Raw genomic sequence first — 20,676 nt, 5'->3', positions numbered from 1 at the left:
TCCAGATTAAATTTGATTTGGTAATATAAATCAAAGAATTTATGTTAAGGATATGATTCAAAATAAAAAATAAAAATTGTATTCAACTATCTATAGGCATGTTATATATAATTCTAAAAGTTTGGAAAACACACAATACCTTTTGATTGACAAACAGTTTTAAAATGAAGTGTGTTATGAACATTTGTATTAGGTTAATAAAAAAAAGAAAACAAAATATGTAAAATGATTAAAGAGAATTGCAATGCTTGACTGAATCAGATTAGCTTATTCATACCTACTTAAGCATAAGGATTAAGAACAAACTCAATAAAACACAGGAAAATATTAAAAATCACTGAACCAAAGCTGAAGACATTATTGGTGCATTTTCCCTCAATATCATGTAAATATGTAATTTAAATAGGATCCTAAGTTGATCAACAACCAACTTAGGCAGAAGTAAATTTAATTTATACTAGACTGCTCTCATTTCTGAACTCAGAGCATCAAACATGATGGTCCTTATACAGTAAGCCACTGTCTTGAATATTCTCATTCCATCAATAATGAAAAAAAGAAAGACAGCCACACTGAGTGATGGCCAAGAGCTAGGTTTGCTCTGGTTTGTATAAAATACCTTTTAGACATCCGTTTTCAACAGTGTAACCAAAGGCAATTTTGCTGGATCACACAGAAAATGCTTCCTGTTCTAAGGCCTTCGGTTTCAAGAGTGACACACAGTTCGAGGATTCTCCTTAATGCAAACTCAATCTTCAAAGCAAATTTGCTTTATTTTATTTGCTCAGTTTCCTCAACCTCTTTACACTTCTAGTATGCAGCTTACTGGACTTAAAAAGTTTAGAAAAAATTAAAGTTCTGATACATCCATCTGAGGGCTTGAGGGCTGTGATGAACTGAAATCAATACTGAACAAGGGTCTTTGAGTAAAGCTTAACTGAAAATTCTCATAAGAATTAAATTACATTTTAGAGTCACCACAAATAGATCTCATTAAAGGAAAACTGTGATTAAATGTTCTTATGAGGAAAAGAAGTAAAAAAAAATGGTTAGAATTTCCATTATTTGAATTCACTCAGCTCTTCCAAGTATGTGATTAAATATCTCCCAGATAGTTTTCCCTGTCATAAGCATAGTATAGTAACAGCAAACCAAAGAATAAAGGGCTGGCATCCTACAGAATCGCAGAGACCCATCCTATGCCTGGAATGGAGATAGAAACTTGAGCCCACACACTATAGAAACCTATTATTTAGTCAGATTAGACATTCTCCAGTCTTATTACACACTCAGAAAAGCAAGCAAACATTTAAAAATGGGAGAGGAGTCTGTCTGAAAGGTTATAATTTCTTTATGGACAGTGAATTTCATTGCACAGGTAAGGTTCCCACATTCAGAAATATTAAACAGGTCCAGAAACTTTATATTAAAGTTAATCCCAGAATACCATTTATTCCACTACTTTTCCTGAAGAGGCCAAGTGTGCTTTACAAGGATCATCTCATTTCTTCTTCAATAGCCTTTGGGGAAAATAACTGCCATCATCCCCATTATATAGATGAGGAAACTGATACTTAGAGTAAATAACTTTCCCAAGGAGATGAAGCATTAAGTGATGGAACCAAATTCAAACTCATGTTCCTCCCACCCTATTACATTATTTCCCAATACTGTATGATTTCTAGCTAACAAGAGCTAAAGAAGGCTGCCACAGGAGCATCATTAAAATAGCATAAATCAACAACGGAGTCAAAAAGGGACAAAAAATGGACACAAGAGCTATAAAAAAAACCACAACAGTTTGTTTTACTTGGTGTAAAGATGCCACTGGGTGCCTCTACACACTCTGCCAACATCACTACCTTCGGGGTCATGGCAACAAATAATTTCACAGACGTGGTCCCAACTCATTGTGAATGACACTCTGTTTGGTCTGTTTAAAAAGGCAAGGAATTATGTAATGTCTTTCTTTTTTCAATAAAGATTTTAAGCTTTTGTTTACTAGACTTACTCTTATGCATAATCTCTCCTTCCAGATCAATGGCATATTACTTTATTTTTATATTTAGGAAAACTAAAACCATGTAGCATCTGCAAAGAATATAGGACTGTGGAGTGTGAATAACTGAATGTAGCCTTGGTTCTGACACTAATGATAGGTCATACGAAGTCACTTTCCTCCTCTCGATGTCTTGGCATTCTCATTGCTAAAGAGAGTAATTATGCAAATTATTTTAAGATTTTTTTTTCCAGCTCTATCATTGTATGGCTTTACATGTGTTTAAGTCACCTTTTGAAAGAAAATGAAATAAAATTGAACCTAAAAGAGATGAAAACCCATATTTAATCCTACAAAGCCCTAATCTTAATAAACTTTCAGATCTGTGCTACAGACCCCAAGGTTACAATGAGTTACAGCTGCCAAGTTATAGGAAAATACTAACCAGGCCAAAAACTTCTTCAGTAAATGTGAACTTTGCAAAGCAAAGTATGACTCCCAATACCTTGTACCCAAGGTTTATTTTATGTTGAAATTCCGGGGCACTGAGGGCCAAACCATGCCTGATTTGTGGGTTTGCAAAACAAACAAACAAACAATCACACTACTTTTCCCATCAACATGTGTTAAACAAAGATTAAAATCATGCTGAAGAATAGCAAAGAAATTTACATTAGATGATAAAAGTTTCTATTCATCAAATTGCCCTATCAGAGGATAGTTTAACAGGTAGATTAAGTAAGCAGCATTGCAAAACACTAAGGTAACACGACTGAGAATTTTTTAGTTACCCGGGTATATTATTAAGAAATAGTTTTGTGTTCTGTAATAAAAGAAAACAATGATAAGCTCATTCGACATTACTGTTCATTTCTCCTTAAGGTGCCTTATAATAAACAGTTCCTCTGTTTGCATCATTAAAAACCTGCTCGATAAGAGGGGTAAGAAACATTTTGGTAGATAAAAGTGACTCAAAGAGTCCAGTATTTTGGAAGAGGACTGACAAGTCCAGAGATTCTGTAAAGTTTCCCTGAAAATACTGCAACTTGAAATGCAGGGTAAGATCTTATAAGACGTGTGACTCAGCTACTTGGGAAGCTTTCTGATGCTTCAAGGAAGACAATTTTAACTTGTACATACATGCTTAAAAGCCACGGGCTGATGATCTTCTAAATGGCAGTCCCACCCTAATATACTTTTCTGACCTCATATAAATGAGGGATATGTGGAAAAAATTACAATATGCCAATTTATACACACAGACACACACAGACACACACACACACGCACACATGCACGCACGCACACACACGCGCACACACACACAGACACACACACACACATTTTGAAGTCTAGGAAGAAGTAAAGATTTGATGGCTATATTCTATCTGGAGTGACTGGCATTCAGCCACAGAAGACATCTTTGCAAAGCACTTGAGAAACAAATCTGGAACTTACAATGTAGCAGGGCTCGCAGTATGCTTTCTTCTCCACAGCATAGAATGGCTGTCCTCGGAGCTTGTTGTTGCAGATGATGCAGGTAAAACAATCCACGTGGAAGACCTGGTCCATGGCAGTGCATCCTGTACCTTCTCCAACAACGTTTTCTCCACAGCGAGCACAGCGGCCTGAAAAAAAAAAAGGTTTGATAAGAACACACTTAAGAACACTTTAGTCCTGCTAAAGCCGAAGTGGAGGAGACAGCAGATTCATCACGTCAGCAGCAATAGAACCCCCAGTCCTGCCGTCATTAACACTAGCAAGATCACTGGCACAGGCACCCCAATCCTCTGCAAGATTAGCATGGTGGGGATTTTACATTAATCAGTTGAGGAGACTGTGTCTCCTAGCCTAAGTTCTTACAGAAAGGAACAGTAGAACCCAGTCTCTGGCTTTGAGGCCAGTGCTCTCACTCTAATCTCACATGCAAGTATAAAAGGAACATGACTCAGGACGTTGGGAGTGGAAGGCACAGTCTAGAAAACAGTACAGAAAAGCCTTTCTTCTTGGAGATTCTACGCATCCAGTTAGAATATAAGATAATTGAGTCCAAACTCAAATTTTAGTTCCTTTCACAAAAGCCCTGTTTGTAAAACCTCTGCAGCCAGTCCTCCACGACAGGCAGATCACAAGCCAGTCCTTTAATTTCTAGATCGCTTTGATGACTAAAAGGTTCTTTCTCCTACTGAGCCATAATGCTTCCTCATTCTAACTGCTTACCCCATTGTTCTAGTTCTATCTTCTATGACCTCGTGAAACAAACCTCTCTCTTGGACTTGACACCCTTTAAGATATCAAAATTCAGTGAGCATTGCTTCCACGTCTGTTATTCCCTTGAACATCCCCACATCCTGCAATAGTTTCATATACTGTAGGGTTTCGAGTCTCTCAGGGCCGCAGTTCTCATTGTTCATGCAACGTTCTGCATAGCTCCAGCATTCTTAAATTGATTAATGTGGCATCTGGCCTACATATGGACATCAGGTTTCAGTTCTTAAAATTTTCAGTAAGCTTTAAATGATAACAATAAAATATTATTTCAAACAAATATTTATGTCAGCGAGAGGCATTATGCTGGTTGCCATTCCTATCTCTATCTGGCTTCATCATGGGAATCTTGAGCCGGACGCCATGTCTACATCTAGTTTCCCTTCTTAGTCGTTGTTTCTGCTAAGTTAAAAAAAGTCCTGTCTAATAATTACAGAACATTGGGAATGTCAGTCAGAAGCTGTGGGCTTTGATAGGTAAGGTACAGCAAACATAGTGCTTCTCGCATGTCAGATATTTTTCTAGTGGCTTTAGATATATTAACTTATTTCATATTCACAACAATCTATATGCAGGTACTGTTATTATGCCTATTTACAGATGAGGAAACAGAGTCACAGAAACGGCTAACTCACCCCCAGCCTGAGCAGTCTAGCTTCAGTATCCATGCTCTTAACCACAATGCTATATTGCCTATTCCCAGTTCTGTGCATCTGGATTAATACAGATCTGACGTTAGGGAGCATTATGGAGAGACTTCTCACTGAAGACTGCTTTCAGCACTCCATCGTATTGGATTGACAACCATTTCACACTCAAACATGAGAGGGCTAGATGTTTCAACTTGAGAGAAAAAAGGTAAATGTATGTCTAATTCTCTCCAGTTGTGGCCCTGAAAAGTATTTCTTTATATCATGTTGTGGGAATTGAATGTGTCTTTAAAAATAACCCAAAGTATGCATCTTAGTATTTTTTTTTCCTAAGGAATAAGAAATATGAAGGCCAGATGCAGTGGCTCATGCCTGCAATCCCAGTACTTTGGGAGGCCAAGGTGGCAGATCACCTGAGATCAGGAGTTCAAGACCAGCCTGGTTAACATGGTGAAACCCTGTCTCTATGAAAAATACGAAAACTAGCTGAGCATGGTGGTGCCTACCTGTAACCCCAGCTACTCGGGAGGATGAGGCAGGAGAATCGCTCGAACCTGGGAGGCAGAGGTTGCAGCGAGCTGAGGTCGTGCCACTGCACTCCAGGCTGGGCGAAAGAGCGATACTCTGTCTCAACAACAACAACAACAACAAACCCCAAAAGTGCTGGAAAAAGAGTTTAAGTATTGGAAACTGAGCTGCCACTACTACAGTTGATATTATTATAAAGACTTGATACTACACTTGATACACCACTACAGTTGATATTATTAAAAGTCTTGATATTTGATGAAAAAATTGTGTATAGCATTTGTCTGTGGCAGGCTTCAAATGTGAACTTGTACCTGTTTTTATTATAAGATAAAAGATGGCCTTGACATTTTGGACCTTCCTGCCAACAGTAACAAAGCTGTTTCATATGGCACTATTTTTGAAATTATTCTGAAGAAAAAAAAACAAACCAAAACTACACACACAAAACTGTGCTATGTTTGAAAATGATGCTTAAATTCTATCAGCTTCATGCCACCCTTTGACAACATTTCTTTACAAAAAACGAATTGGGGATTAGGAGTAAATGGATTGCCAATCCATACGACTATTAAAAGCATATTAGATTCCTGTGAAAGCTGTAATTTTATATTTCACATTTGTTAAATGTAGAGAGGTCAACAAAATTATTTTTCTATATTACTCTTTCCCTTTCTAGGTGTCAAGCAGATTCACGATATAGCGCACGAGGAGCCATGAGGGATCTGTGGACCACACTTTACCCCTTCCAAGAGTAGTTCACATTAAATATTAAACTATTGGTCATGGCAGTCTACTAAGCAGCTAAAAGTAGCAATTTTGATTGAGACTATGATGCCCAAAGTGTAATATCTGGAATCCAAGAACCTGAGCCTACATGTCTTATGGAGAGTTTGATAGCTACCCATGCGGATCTGGGAGTGAACTTCAATCACTGATTTAGAGGGAACAGCCAGAGCAAAGCCTTAAAGGTCAGGCTGAAAAGATAAGCTTTGATACGGTCAATCTATTCAACCTCAAGTATCTACTCTGGCCGACAACCATGTTCTGATTCTCGGTGATAAACAAAAATGAATTGGACAATGTCAGTGCCTCTCACAGTCAAGACTACCTACATGCAATAGTCACATGGCAAAGCATGCAACACGTCTTAGAAGAAAGTGTTATGGAATGTGGGAGGAAAACCACATTCAGAGGGGCTCAGGGAAGGTTTTGTGGAGAAAGAAGCATTTGAGCCCAAACTTCAAGGATGGAATTTGACAGGTAAAGGTGGAAGAGGGAAAAGCATTCTAGTTTTCCCTCACAGAGAGAATGAGTGACTATGGCTTGTATACTGAAACACTGCAGTGGCTGTGTGATGGCATCTCATGGTTTATCTTCCCAGCTATGAAAACAGATGGACGGTATTCCTAAGGAGCAATCTTCTATTTGATGCCTTGGAGAATATTCCTCCAGAGTGGGACAGCCTAATATGCTGGACTAGAACGCGGCCAGCTCTGCTGCCTCTCATTACTTTTTCTATTCTTGGGATACACTGGGGACACCGGCCTTGAGGGAAATCAGTCTGGCACCTTTGAATCACAAGTACAGAAAAAGCGCAAGGAACAAAAAATAAAAATAGCCCCTCACATCAGCAGAACAGGAAAGGTACCTGAATATTCCCTTTTCACATGAACAAACATTTACAAACTATGTCCTTTAGGGAAAGATTCAGAATGAAGAGAAAGTTACTCAAGCATAGTGTATCCTCGCCTCTAGAGGGACTTACACCACACATTATTAAAAGCACACCACGATCTTAACGCCCATCTTTTAGACAAGTATCTCGGCACTTTTAAACAAGCCAGGAGGATAGTACCAAACTTTGAGGCATCAGAGCATGAAGGAAACACAGTTGATTATCTCAGACCCAGGGATGGTGTGAAGAGCTTGCTGGCAATGCTGAGCACAGTCAAAAGATGCAATGGCAGAGGGCCGGCGGCCTACGGAGAACTTTGTCAGTGAATTAAGATTTCCAAACAAAGCAAAAAGGGGTGTTTATATGTTATTACTTATTTTCTACATCGCTTTGTACTGACTCTAGATTGAGCCATCAATTATTCTTATCCTCTACCTCCGCTCTCCCATCTATAGCAACCTCAGCAATGTCTCGGAAACGCCTGCTTTCCACCACACGCCTACTACCTAATCATGTTTCCTTTCCAGGGCTATTGCAATGGCTTCCTGATTGTTCTGATATCTCTGATTTACTTCCTCTTACCCACAGAAAGGCTCTACACAAGTCTTAATAATGGAGCTAATCTGAAAAGTGAGAAATTAAACAAGTCATTTTTAGGGATGGCATGGGTGAAGGGTGGCATTCCAGGAAAATCTACAGGTTGAACAAGGGAAGTAGAATAGTGTGATATGGGTTTTCAAGTTTTTTTTAATTAATTAATTAAGTTTTTGAGAGACAGGATCTCACTCTGTTGCCCAGGCTGCAGCGCAGTAGTACGATCATGGCTCACTACACTCTTGAACTCCTGGGCTCCATGACCCTCTTCCCTTAGCGCCCACCACCAGTAGCTGGAACTACAGGCACATGCCACCATGTCTAGCAAATCTTTATTTATTTATTTATTTTGGGACAGGGTCTCGCTCTGTTGCCCAGGCTGGAGTGCAGTGGCATGATCTTGGCTCACTGCAACCCTCACTTTCCAGGTTCAAGCAATTCTCCTGCCTCAGCCTCCCAAGTAGCTGGGATTACAGGCATGTGCCACCACGTCCTGCTAGTTTTTGTATTTTTAGTAGAGATATAGTTTCACCATGTTGGCCAGGCTGGTCTTGAACTCCTGACCTCAGGTGATCTGCCCACCTCAGCCTCCCAAATCCCTGGGATTACAGGCATAAGCCACCACATCCAGCCATTAAAATTTTTTTTTTTTCTGTAGAGACAGGGACTTGTTTTGTTTCCCAGGCTGGTCTCGAACTCCTGGGATCATGCAATCCTCCTACCTTGGCCTCCCAAGGTGCCAGGATCACAGGCATGAACCACTGCACCAGTATCATATTTATTTTCTCTTTTGGTAATATGAATTTGTTTGTTTCATAATGGCAAAATAAACTTTGTATTTAAAAATGTTTTTCCTGTGATCACTACACAATTGACAAAATAGGCCCCAGACCCTCTTTTGCAAGCACTGCTTATTTTTGAGGCAGAACCAAAGCTGTCCATAGCCATTTTCAAAGTTGATGTCATGGTGACGGTGGACGACATACTCCCAAACTTGCCTGTCATTCAACATCAAATGTAAAGTAATAAAGATGTGGAGACATCAAGTTAGATCATATTTGTCTTCATGTCTTTCTTGCTACTTGAATTGTAATAGACATTTCAGGCACAAGCAAAATTAATATTGTACCTTTAAATATGATAATGAACTGAAGATTTATATGCCAATTGTATGATATATCAGTATTCCCATTAAGCACATTCTTCAATATATTCTGAAAAAAGTCTTGTTCTAAAAGTTGAATCAATAAAATTATATAAGGGTAGTGAAATGATGGCAACGTATTCCTAGAAACAAAACCTGCTCCAATTTATCCTACATATGGCCACTGAAGTTATTTTCCTGAAGCACAGTTTCCATTAAGCTGATTCAAAAATTATCTTCCACTGAAGGCACAAAAAGATAACAGAATGAGTTTGCATTCTTTATGTGACAGGCACATATGACGTTAACTGGAGGTTCTAGGATGGTGGCATTTTCTTATCACCAAAGCTTTTATTTCATGGACTCTGGCATATCGAGGCATGCAATAATGGACAACTTGTTTCTTAAACTGCTTATATTCTAGGACAGTGACTCTCAGTCTTAACCTGTATATTGCAATCATCTGGGAAATCTAAAAAAATACTATCCCTGGGTCCCAACTCCAAAGATTCTGACTACATTGGACTGGGGGTGGGATATTGCAAGAGAGAAACTGTTAAAACTCTCAGGTGATTCTATATTGAGTCAAGTCAGGCTCAGTGTTCCAGGGGATGCCTATTTCTGTCCTGCTTGTCAGAATAAAAGCTGACAAGTATCGTCCAAACATGTTTCATCTGCATGCAAAACAGTTTGGGGACAGACTGCTCGACCACGAGTTGGCTGAAAAAAAGAAATTCCTAAGGCATCATAATACATGTTGTTTTTCACCAACGAGAGTATTCTCCCTAATGCTGTCTTTATATTTTAGTTTGAAAAGTTTGTAGTGGCTTTCCATCCATTGAAAATATACATGAGCAGAATCAGCTAAATTTTCTCATAAAATATTTTGGTAGCATTGAGCCAGAGAAAGCGGTTTACTTATATTAATTGGAAGCAGTCCGATAGAACAGGCTTCTTTTAGGTTGCTGATGAATTTATCATATGGCATTGCTGTAGCCTTAGACAATACAGAATGCACAAAGAATGTCAACTGATAGCCACGTAAAGTAAGGTATCACTTATCACATTATACATCAAACTGAGTTCTCACTATTTTCTTGGGACTCTGTCTTTAAATAATGTAGCAATATCCAGTCTCCTATGGTTACTGCCACTTAACTTTGTGAATACAAGAGTTTTTATCATATTAAAAGCAGGACTGTAGGACACATGTAGTTCCGCCACTGTGCTTATGTATATCTGATTCTGTAGAGAGGTTTTCAGGTTCAACAAGTATGTGGATAGTGGGGAAAAGGTAGCTGTGATGTCTGCTCCCCTCCCTCTTGTTTTTCCCTCTACACACACATACACACACACACACACACCCACAAACACTCTCAACGAGAAAAGGATCAAAGACTGCCACTAGGATGAGTGTAGACATAAAACACTTTCAGAGACAGTCAAATTAAGAAACATTTTAACATCTTAGTCCAAAAAGAGAAATTAAGCTAAAGTAAAAAACAAAACAAACAACAACAACAAAAAACCAAAAACACAAGCAACCAGCCAAAACCCCAAGGTTGTCGGGGAGAGGAGTTCAGGAATGAGTGGATAAAGGCCTGGGCAGCAAACCAGATGAGATGAAGTCAAGGCTGTGATCTCCCTGGAAGGGGAAGTTGTTATAAAGTCTAACCACGATGTGATTCATTTATAGATAGTTATTTGCTTAGCTTAGACCTTCAGGTGAGGTGGTAAGTTAGGAGGGGGAGTCCCACATAAGGTTGCAAAAGCAAGCATGTTCTACTGATGTAAATATATGTATTGTGAAGGAGCCTAACAAAAAATAGAAAATTATTATGCATTTTTGTCTGTGCCAAGTACTGCCCCAAACACTGCACAATACATTCTTTCGTTTAGTTTTATCAACCAATTATTCTCCTTTTAAATAAGAAACCTGCGGTTTCATCACCTAACCAAAGTCTCAAAGGTAGAATGTAGTGGGGCTGAGATTGGAACCAGGTCTGACTTGTAAAGCCCATTTTCTCAATCAGCACATATTTCTCTGTATATTACTCAATCACAGCTCTGATGTTAGGGGTATTGTTTAGGAGCAGAACCCATTAACGCCTGCAGCTAAAGAGGAAGGGCCGGTCCAGTATCACTTCTCCACCCCCACAAGCTTCAGGGGATCTTAGTGAAAGTCATGATCTACACAGGTGGGGAATCAGGACAGGTGATGATGTGTATCCCTCAACTTTAGCTTCCCACCAGGAATGTGAGTGTGAGAACCATTGCTGTAACAAGAACTGTGTGCTTCTGTGTTCCACAAAGAGCAGTTTGTCCTGGGGTATTAGAAGGCAGTGGTGGCTAGTGGTAAATGGCCCAGGAGCTACATTCTAGGAAACTGCAACTTCAATATTAGGTTGAGAGGGGCTGTGAGTTGGGCACCATATACCCTGTTCCCAACCTTCACCAAACTAATAACATCTACACAAATAGTCATGACAGTAACTTTTTTATAACAACTTCCCATCTCAGGAAAAGCAGCAAAAACAAAACAAAAATACCACCACCAACAAACAAAACAAAAATAACACTGCTTTGCAGTTTAGAGTATAATACATGGTATCTTTTGAACAAAGTTAGATATAACATTGTGTAAAGAAAATCAGATGTGCAATTCTTGCCTTTGTTACTAGCTACTGGTAGCCTGGTCACAGTTCCTAAATTTCCTGAGCCGGAATTTCCTTGTCTTCAAAACAAGCAGGTGAGTAGGTACACTCACTAGGTAAGTGGTCTTAGCTGAGTCACTTATCCAGCCATTCTGTCAATCCCTCAACAAGGCATTTATTTAGTTTCTATTCTGTGCCAAGTACTGCGGTAACCTTTCCTAGGCTTCTCTAAGAAGGAGATGATCATAACTGCCTTAAATACTTGGCTATACAATTCGGAGAAGGTAACATCTAGAAGGCGTCCAGCATGAGACCTACTTCTTTCTCCAAACTATAGGAGGTATAGTTCAACGTCAAAATAAAGAGCTCACAACAACTAGAACAGAAAGATGCATGCTTTGGACTGTTCTCTAAAGATGACAGTCAGTGAGTGGAAAATAGAGGTCGCTATGTCTCCGAGGCAGTTAGTTAAGATTTACGTTTATCAATATTTTACTGATGGAATTCTGTGGTAAAAATTTTGATCCTAACCCTACAAAAATTTGTAGACCCTGGGGTGATGATAACAGTCAATATTTATTCAGCACTTTTTATGTGCCAGGTGTTTAATTGTATTATCTCATGTAATCACCCCAACAACTCTATGATGTAGGTTCTATCTTTAGCTCCATAATAGTTGACGAAAAGGCAGCATAAAGACATTATGTGCCTTGCCCACAACCACAGAGTTAAATATTGAAGCTGGAACTGGGGCTTAGGCAGTCTGACTTGAAATCTATCCACGTAACTAGTTTTCTAAACTGACTTATTATTTTAAAAGTCCAAAATTCCTAAAATTATCTAGCCAAGCAGGAAGCTTGATTAAGTGACAGAACATTCCTGACAGAAACAGCAGTATTTCTTTTGGCCAAAGCAAGATTTCTCTTGAAGTTAATTTTTACACATAGACATTTTCACATTCTCAGTCCTAATTTTTAATCTAGTCTTCTATATTTAGAATTCATTTCATGATTGATCTACTAACAGAAAAATCAATATTTACTAGTACAGTTAGAATCGCTATTGCAACAATTATTTTTGACTTATGATTTGAATCTGCTCCATGATCTCTCTCGTGGGAATTTGCAATTCCTTTAGGTCCATTCAAAGGGCAAATTTGCCCTGGTACTTTAAGCTTTTGTGGTAGGAAATCTCCAAGTTTATTCTGATTATTTGAGAACAAACCTGACAATAAGGGAACCCAAGAGGGTGTTTCTAAAGCTACTGTATTTCAGCAGCCAGCAATAGAATAGCCTTCCCCCTGTGAAGTCAACAAGCATCCTTTATATTTGTCTAGTGCTTTATCTTATTTATCAATGCATTTGATCCCTCAATAGTCTTTGGAGGCAGCAAAGCAAGGCTTATAATCACTCTCATTTTAACAATAAAAATACTAAAACTTTGGCCGGGCACGGTGGCTCACGCCTATAATCCCAGCACTTTGGGAGGCTGAGGAGGGCGGATCATGAGGTCAAGAGATGGAGCCCATCCTGGCCAACATGGTGAAACCCCGTCTCTACTAAAAAAATACAAAAATTAGCTGGTCATGGTGGTGCACGCCTGTAGTCCCAGCTACTCGGGAGGCTGAGGCAGGAGAATTGCTTGAACCCGCGAGGTAGAGGCTGCAGTGAGCCGAGATCGCACCACTGCACTCCAGCCTGGCACCTGGCAACAGAGCAAGACTCTGTTTCCAAAAAAAAAAATATATATATATATATATATATATATTTATTTATTTATATATACATACTAAAACTTAAAAAGGTTTAGTGGCCTATAAAACTGGTTCAATGTGTGACTTAAGACTATGTAAACTTAGATCAGATCCAACAGAGTTCAGGCAAAAGAATATGTTCCAAATGAGGTGGAATCCATGTATATAACATGTAATCATCATATTGATACCAAGGCATGGATGGGAGCCACAGTTTGCAGATAGAGAACAATGACTCATTTTGTAAAGAACATTAGGTTTTCTCTAGTGTCCCTCTTACCTTCCTGTTTCACAAAAGAAGAAAGCAGACAAAAAAACAGTGTTCACGTGGAACAGATTCTCTGGATAGTCAACATGTTTTTTTGTTGTTGTTGTTTTTTGAGATGGAGTCTTGCTCTATCACCTAAGCTGGAGTGCAGCGTTGTGATCTCGGCTTGCTGAACCTCTCAGCCCTAGGCACCTCCAAGTATTACTGGCAGGATACATAAATATATATATACTTGTGTGTGTGTGTGTGTGTGTGTGTGTGTGTATACACACATACAAATAAAATGTAAGGATTTCCTCTAAGATATATTGCTGTAAAATAAATTTTCTTATTAATATTAATAAAAATCACCTGTACAATGGAGCAGATGTACTTATATATCTGGGGCTTCCATCCAGTGATGACATTCTAAAAAATTTCCATACAAAATCCACAAGGTGGAATGCAAGACTGATATGAGTAGATTGATTTTTAAGATATGAGTGCCTCGCAAATACAGGCGATGCCATTTAGATTCTCAGTGGAATGGGCAGATGGGGCCACAAATCCTTGACACCTGATGTTACATTCGAGCTCACAGGGAGACCCAGAAGGCAGGACCTCAGGCCATTTCCATTCTTGTATCTCTGTAAAATTCTCATTGCTAAACTGCAGTCTGCATCTGATTCCATCTCCAACACTTGCATAGCAACACTGAGCTCTCTGAGCACTGAAGTGACGTCTAGGGAACAGTTATTAATACACGTATGTGTGCACACAGTATGTGGAAATATGCAAGATTGAAAGTGATTAGTGTATTACTTTTAGGTAATACTTCCCACTGGGACTATGCTCCTGGAAAAATTCCCCTCTCTTTACAGAAGCTTGCACAGTCATCTGCTATCACTTACCAGAATGTTTGGGATAAAAATGGTGTCAATTTTAAGGAAACACGTTTCTCGATTTTCTTTGTTAACATTTGAATAAAACATTAGAAGGTTCTTACTTTTCTCCTCTCCTTTTTCATTCAGAGAATAAGCCCCTTCACAATCTTACTTTGTGTGAGGGAGAAAACAGTCGTCCTTTCTTGCTACCTCCAGATTAGCAGAATCACTGGGTTTTAAAGTAGATAAGTTTAAATTCCATTATAATAAAATCCACCGGCTCTCATAACTTCTCAGTTGCATGGCAATGCTTTATAATAAGAACACAGCAAGAAATCACATTTCTACCTGTAAGAGTTTATAGACCTGTGAGATCATCAGAGCAAGCAGCAGAAAAAAGGCACGGAGAGTATTGTAGGAAGGATTTGGTTGGGAATGAAGGTACACTTTCTGGACCAATGAAAGTTTTGGGAAATGAAACACTGCCTAGGAAGCCATGTACCAGGCTGGCCAAATTTTCCTTCTGTGACCCCCATTTGTAAAATAAATGCACTGAATCAAGTGTTTTTCTAAAGACCGTCCTAGTCTTCAGTTTTCATTATGAGATCAATTTTATAAGATAAACATGCAAACTAAATTTTGATTAAGGTTGAGGGTAAGGAAAATCTACTCTGTGGTGATTTCTGGGCAGCCCTTCAAGACCTCAAATTTATTGACACATTATAAAAGTTATAAAATAAAACAAATGAGAAAAACTGGGCAAATAGGTAATGTTTTATTAATGCCAATGAAGTATTTCTGGGTGATTTCTCTTGTACTAATGTAGTTTCCATATTTAGATTATATATTTAGTAAACACATTGAATTTTTACAAGATGACTAATATCCAAATCCCTAATAACTAGTGAGATAAGTCAAGAACTTTCCCTTACTAAGGCTTGTAAAGAGCTCCCAGAAACCATGTAAGTCCACAGAAACTGCATAAAAACAGGCAACCTCAGTAAGAGTTTCCAGTATCAACTCCTATGTGATTTTATTTGAAGTTCTGTCTTGGGCAAGAGATACCACACAGGGAGAGTGCAAAGTTGAAAGTCTTTAGTAAAAATTTGGACTGTAAACACAGCTTGGCATTATCAGCATTCTGTTAAGTTCAAAGAAGAGATAGTTACAACAAATACAGCTTGCTTTATTTCTGAAACAAAACTGCATGTATCTGTGGTCATACTACTAATTAACCTGTAGATTGTTCCTTTCATCTATTCAGCGTATTTTTCTTTCCCCTGTTACAACATGTTGGGGTTATTTTTCCCATATGGACTATATTCAAACAGTTTCCTTATAGGCATTAGAGAGAGAATGGTACAAATGATTAAGGGGCTAGAGATGCTGACTGTATGGAAAGATTAAAGAAACCATATCGGTACACTTTAGGAGGCTGACGGGTGACCAGGGAGTGCCATGATGATGGTCTATAAATATGTGAAGGGTGTAAACACTGAGGGATAATTTAGCCTGGTGCAAGTGATACAACTGGGAGGGATGGTATATCTTAAAGAAAAGGGAAGATCATTATTCACGAAAAAACTTAAATGTGTAAGATGCTACCCATGGGACATGGGAAAAGGGGAACATGCAGGCTAGTTGAAAGAGCAATGGGATGAGAATCAGAAGACATAGGTCGGCTCTACCACGTGTAGAGCCCCATGAGGCCCATGGTGGTTCAATGCTGTTTCCAAGGTATACATGGCTCTACCATCTCTACCATGTATACCATGCCACCCCTAGAACAAATGGACATCTATAATTATCACATAAAATAAATGTAGACCATATAATTACCATGTATACCTTGGAAAGGGCATTTAACCACCAAGGGCCTTAGTTCCCTCTTTTGGAAATTAGAGTATGGACCAGAATTAGAGGCTTTCAAAGTATGCTCCAAAGAACTTCCTGTAAGATTGAACATAATTAACTCAATTTAACATTTATAAAGCACCTATCAATCTTTAATATTTGTAATTGATAACGTAGGGCATAAACATTAAAATAAACAGATATCAAGTGCTCGCTAGACATCACGCACTGTATGTCAAACCAAGAATATAAAGATGAGTAAGACCTGACACCTGCCTTCCCTAGAACAAATGGACATCTATAATTACCATATAAAATAAATGAAAGCTGTTAGAGAACCACACAGAAATACCATGAGAGTCATATAAGAAAGCTATTAATTCTTTCTAGAAAATGGGCTCAAATTGAAGGAGGGATTATGATAAGAAAAAACTTTAGAAAAGAGAAAAAAGACTCGAGTTGTGAAGGATAGGGAGAACAGTTTTCCTGGGTAGAGAAGCAGGAAGGGGGAGGATTCTAAGTGAAGCAAAAGCCAATAACAAAGGAAGAGAGGAATGAACTTGTGTGGAACAGTCAGAACCAAGAGGGCAGGTAGGGATGGGAGGGAAATCAGACTGGAGTCCTGGGCCCAAGGCAGACTAAAAATGATTGCCTGTGTGAGACTAGGAAATAGAAAACGTATTCTATAGGCAAGAAGATTTCAAGTGAAAAAGGGGATGATCATATACACATTTTAGCAAAATCTGTAGCTATAATGTAGAGAAAATACTGAAGAGGGGAAAGGAGGTTAGGAGGCCAGTTGTTCGGCCATTGTAATATTTCAGGCAAGGAGAACAATGGGGGATGAAAATAATGTTTTCTTGACCTTTTCCTATGCCTATCTTTCAGGTAGGCATTACCTTCTATCTGCACATTAAGACAAGGAGACTCAGAATAGTTAAACAACTTGTCCAAGATCACACAATGAATACGTGCAGAGCTAAAATTTGTAACTTAGTTTGCTTGATGTTAAAGAATATGATCTCTTCATTACACTTGTTTGCAAAAGGTAATATCAGCAGTTGGCAGTGCAGTTAGCGGGAGGGGACAGATTCAGAAGTTGTTTCAAAATACACAGTACAAGAGGACACAATGGGTGCAAAGAAAGTGAAAGGTAAAACTCTGCTTCCGCATTCCCATTTTGGGTGATTTTGTGGATGACTCCAAAGACCAATATAACAAAGTTTAAATTTTCTATAGCTTCTAGTAAAACTGGGGGTGGTAGAAAAATTATTACTATGCATCTCTCATTGTGCATGTAAGTGTGTGGATATATGCCTTTGTGTACATGTGTGTAAGTAAATAGTTGTGTATATATGTTTGTGAGGATGTATGACTGTATGGAAATGTATGTTTGTGCGTATGGTTATGAGGAGTTTCAGCAGCTATAAGTAGAATATCAAACTCACCAAGAAAGATTCTTGAGAGAGAAAGTGTGATAAAGCAAGTTTGACATCATTCAATTTCTATTACAATGTGAATGCCCCTTACAGCCTAAAACATCATCAAATTCTAAAGAGAGACAAGACACATGCCAAACCAGACTGACCAGACCAGATTGCAAACAGCAATCTGAGGCTCAATAATCTAGGAATCAAAATTTAAATTAGGATGGGAAAACTGCCCTCTTACCACTTGCCTATTCATTGCATATCTTGTCTGTTCTAAATTTCCTCCTCTTTCGAGACATTCAAGCAGGGTGGTTGGGAGTTCCGTAGGTGGGACACAAGCTTCGCAGGAAGTTGAAGTACACTGCCTTTTTAAGGTTTCTTCTAGCTCTGAAATTCCATGACAAATCACTTCCACTTGTACACGTCATTGGTTGGTTGATTGATTGATCATAGGAATATGGTTGAAACTCAATGTGCCCTCCATTTAACAACAGACTCCCTGGATTACCCCCTCAATTTTATCTGTAACACAGAGAGACTGGAGCTTATGACTTGGCTGGTGTTCCTGGCTACTCTTGAACTCTGAGTATATCTGCACACTTTGGCCCTTTTAGGCCTGAGTCTCTTCCTCTGGGTGGAACATACAGAGACTCTTGATTTCATCTGTAACACAGAGAGACTGGAGCTTATGGCTTGGCTGGTGTTCCTGGCTATTCCGTTACTCTTGAGTATGTCTACACACTTTTGCCCTTTTAGGCCTAAGCATTCCCTTCCTCTGGGTGGACACACCTAACCCCAGAACAGTGTGAAGTGGAACCTGGCCTCAATTTCGTTTCAAATATCCCCTCAGCTGTGTGCCTCCTGCTACACCTGCTATTAGAGTCAGCTACATTTGATCCCAAATCTGCTCCTACTATATGACCATGTCATTGTAATTATGGGAGTTAACCAATTATTATTCAAATTAATAAAAATAAGATGTTTTAATTTCTTAAAATAAAATCTAAGTAGAATGCTTTGGAAAAGTTCTATGAAGACATTTCACTCAGGAAAAGAAGGGAAATGTTCTATTAGGTATGGTTAAGCAAACTTTAAAATATTAGGATAAAGAAATGCATAAAAATCAAAGCACTATGCATTCACACTGTTTCACTGTTCTATGCAGTCACACTGTTTCAAGTTCTTGTTGTCCTTCAAGAAACCCAAACTGGACGTTGTAGAGGATCCATTATGACATTACTCACTATGACTTGCCACAAACACAAGGCTGACAGCCCTCGTTTAAATACGCCTTGGCCATATTTCAGACCGATTTGTGAAACACACTTTTTCTTTCTTTATTAAAACCAACTTGATTGAAGTATAATCTAAATGCAGCAAGTAAAACCATTTTAAGGGTACACTTTGATGAATTTCAATACATTTACAAGCCCTCGTAACTGCCACTGTTATTAAGATCTGAAACATTTCCATCACCGCAAAAGGTTCCCGCTTTGTCAGTGCCCATTGTAATCAATCCTTTCCCCATTCCAGCCTCAGAAAACCACTGATTGCTTTTTGTCAGTATAGATTAATTTTGTCTTTTCTAGGATTTTGTAAATATGTAGTTATAAGGTAGGGAGTCTTTTTCAGGGGTGGGGGTAGTTCTAGTTCCTTTTGTTCAGCGTCATGTTTTTACGGTTTTTCCCACGTTGTTGTGCATATTAGATCATTTCTTTATTACTGATGAGTCATCTTTCATTGTATAAATATAGCATAATTTGTCCTTTCACCTGTTGGTGAATATTTGGGTTGTTTCCAGTTTTTGGCCATTATAAATAAAGTTGCTATGAACATTTGTGTACAAGCCTTTGTGTGAAAAAAAAGGTTTCATTTCACTTGGGTCAATATCAGGGAGGAGAACTGCTGGGTCATATGTTGAACACATGTTTTATTTTTAAGACACTACCAAACTGTTTTCCAAAGTGGCTGCACCATGTTATATCCTCGGCCACAGTGTATGAGAATTTCAATTGCTCTGTCTTTCAGCTAATACTTGCAATTTTAATCTTAGCCACTCTCATCAATATATAGAGATACCTCACAGGGTCTTATTTTGTTTCTTTAATGCCTCAAGATATTGAGAATTTTTCATTTGTTTATTCGTTATTTGTGTATTTGCTTTAGAGAAGTGCCTGTTCAAATCTATTGCCTATTTTCAAATCTATTGTTTTTAAATTACATTATTTATCTTCTTCTTGAGTTTTAATAATCATTTCTATATTCTGGATACAAGATCTTTGTCAGATACATATACTTTGCACATATTTTCTCCTTGTATGAAACTTGCTATTTCAATTTTTAATGTGTCTTTTAAACAACGAGTTTTAGAGTTTTTGTAAAATCCAATTAATCTTTTTTTTTATTTTATGGTTTGTGGGGGGTTTTTTGTATACTTTTTAAGAAGTATCTGCCTATCTAAGGTTGGAAAAATTATTTTCTTTTCTTGGAAAAGTTTTGTAGATTTAGCTTTTACATTTAGGTGTTTGTTCCAGAATATGTGCAAGGCCTTTACAATAATAATGAAAAAGACTGCTGAGAGAACTAAAAAAGAAAATTGAAGCAAAGGGAGAGATATACCATGTTCATGCACTGAAAGACAATATTGTTAACGTGTCAGTCATCCCTAATTTAATTTACATGTACAACAAAATCCTTTATTGGTATAAATTAACGAGCCAAATCTAAAATTTGTATGGAAATAAAATTTATATGGATGGAGAACAGTCCCAACTAATTTTGATAAAGAGGAACAAATTTGGAGAACTTAGACTATATCAAGATTTGCTCTAACACTATAGCAATCAAGACAGCAGAGTACTGGCACAAGGACAGACACAACGATAAAAGTTTTAAACTTAAATTACATAATGTCCCTTTCTCTTCCCCTCTCCAATTCAAAGGAAACCTTGATTGCCTCAGTGGCCCAAATGTATCAAAGAAGGGTCTACTGT

The 20,676-nt window shown here is 38.3% G+C and overlaps 1 protein-coding gene across 8 annotated transcripts in view; it reads right to left on the bottom strand.

Annotated features, from left to right (window-relative positions):
• The window catches only part of LPP (LIM domain containing preferred translocation partner in lipoma), a 725,954-nt gene that overhangs the window by 123,466 nt on the left and 581,812 nt on the right, over window positions 1–20,676 (bottom strand). For all 8 annotated transcript variants that reach the window (XM_012470875.3, XM_064366916.1, XM_021668859.2 and 5 more), the window contains one exon: window positions 3,458–3,627. In XM_012470875.3, the coding sequence (XP_012326298.2) occupies window positions 3,458–3,627 (170 nt within the window). The remainder of the gene's footprint in view (window positions 1–3,457; window positions 3,628–20,676) is intronic.

This window comes from Aotus nancymaae, unplaced genomic scaffold (genome assembly GCF_030222135.1).
Source record: "Aotus nancymaae isolate 86718 unplaced genomic scaffold, 86718_ANA_hifiasm-v0.15.2.pri h1tg000067l, whole genome shotgun sequence".
Taxonomy (NCBI): domain Eukaryota; kingdom Metazoa; phylum Chordata; class Mammalia; order Primates; family Aotidae; genus Aotus; species Aotus nancymaae.
This window is presented reverse-complemented; position numbering and strand designations above follow the sequence as displayed.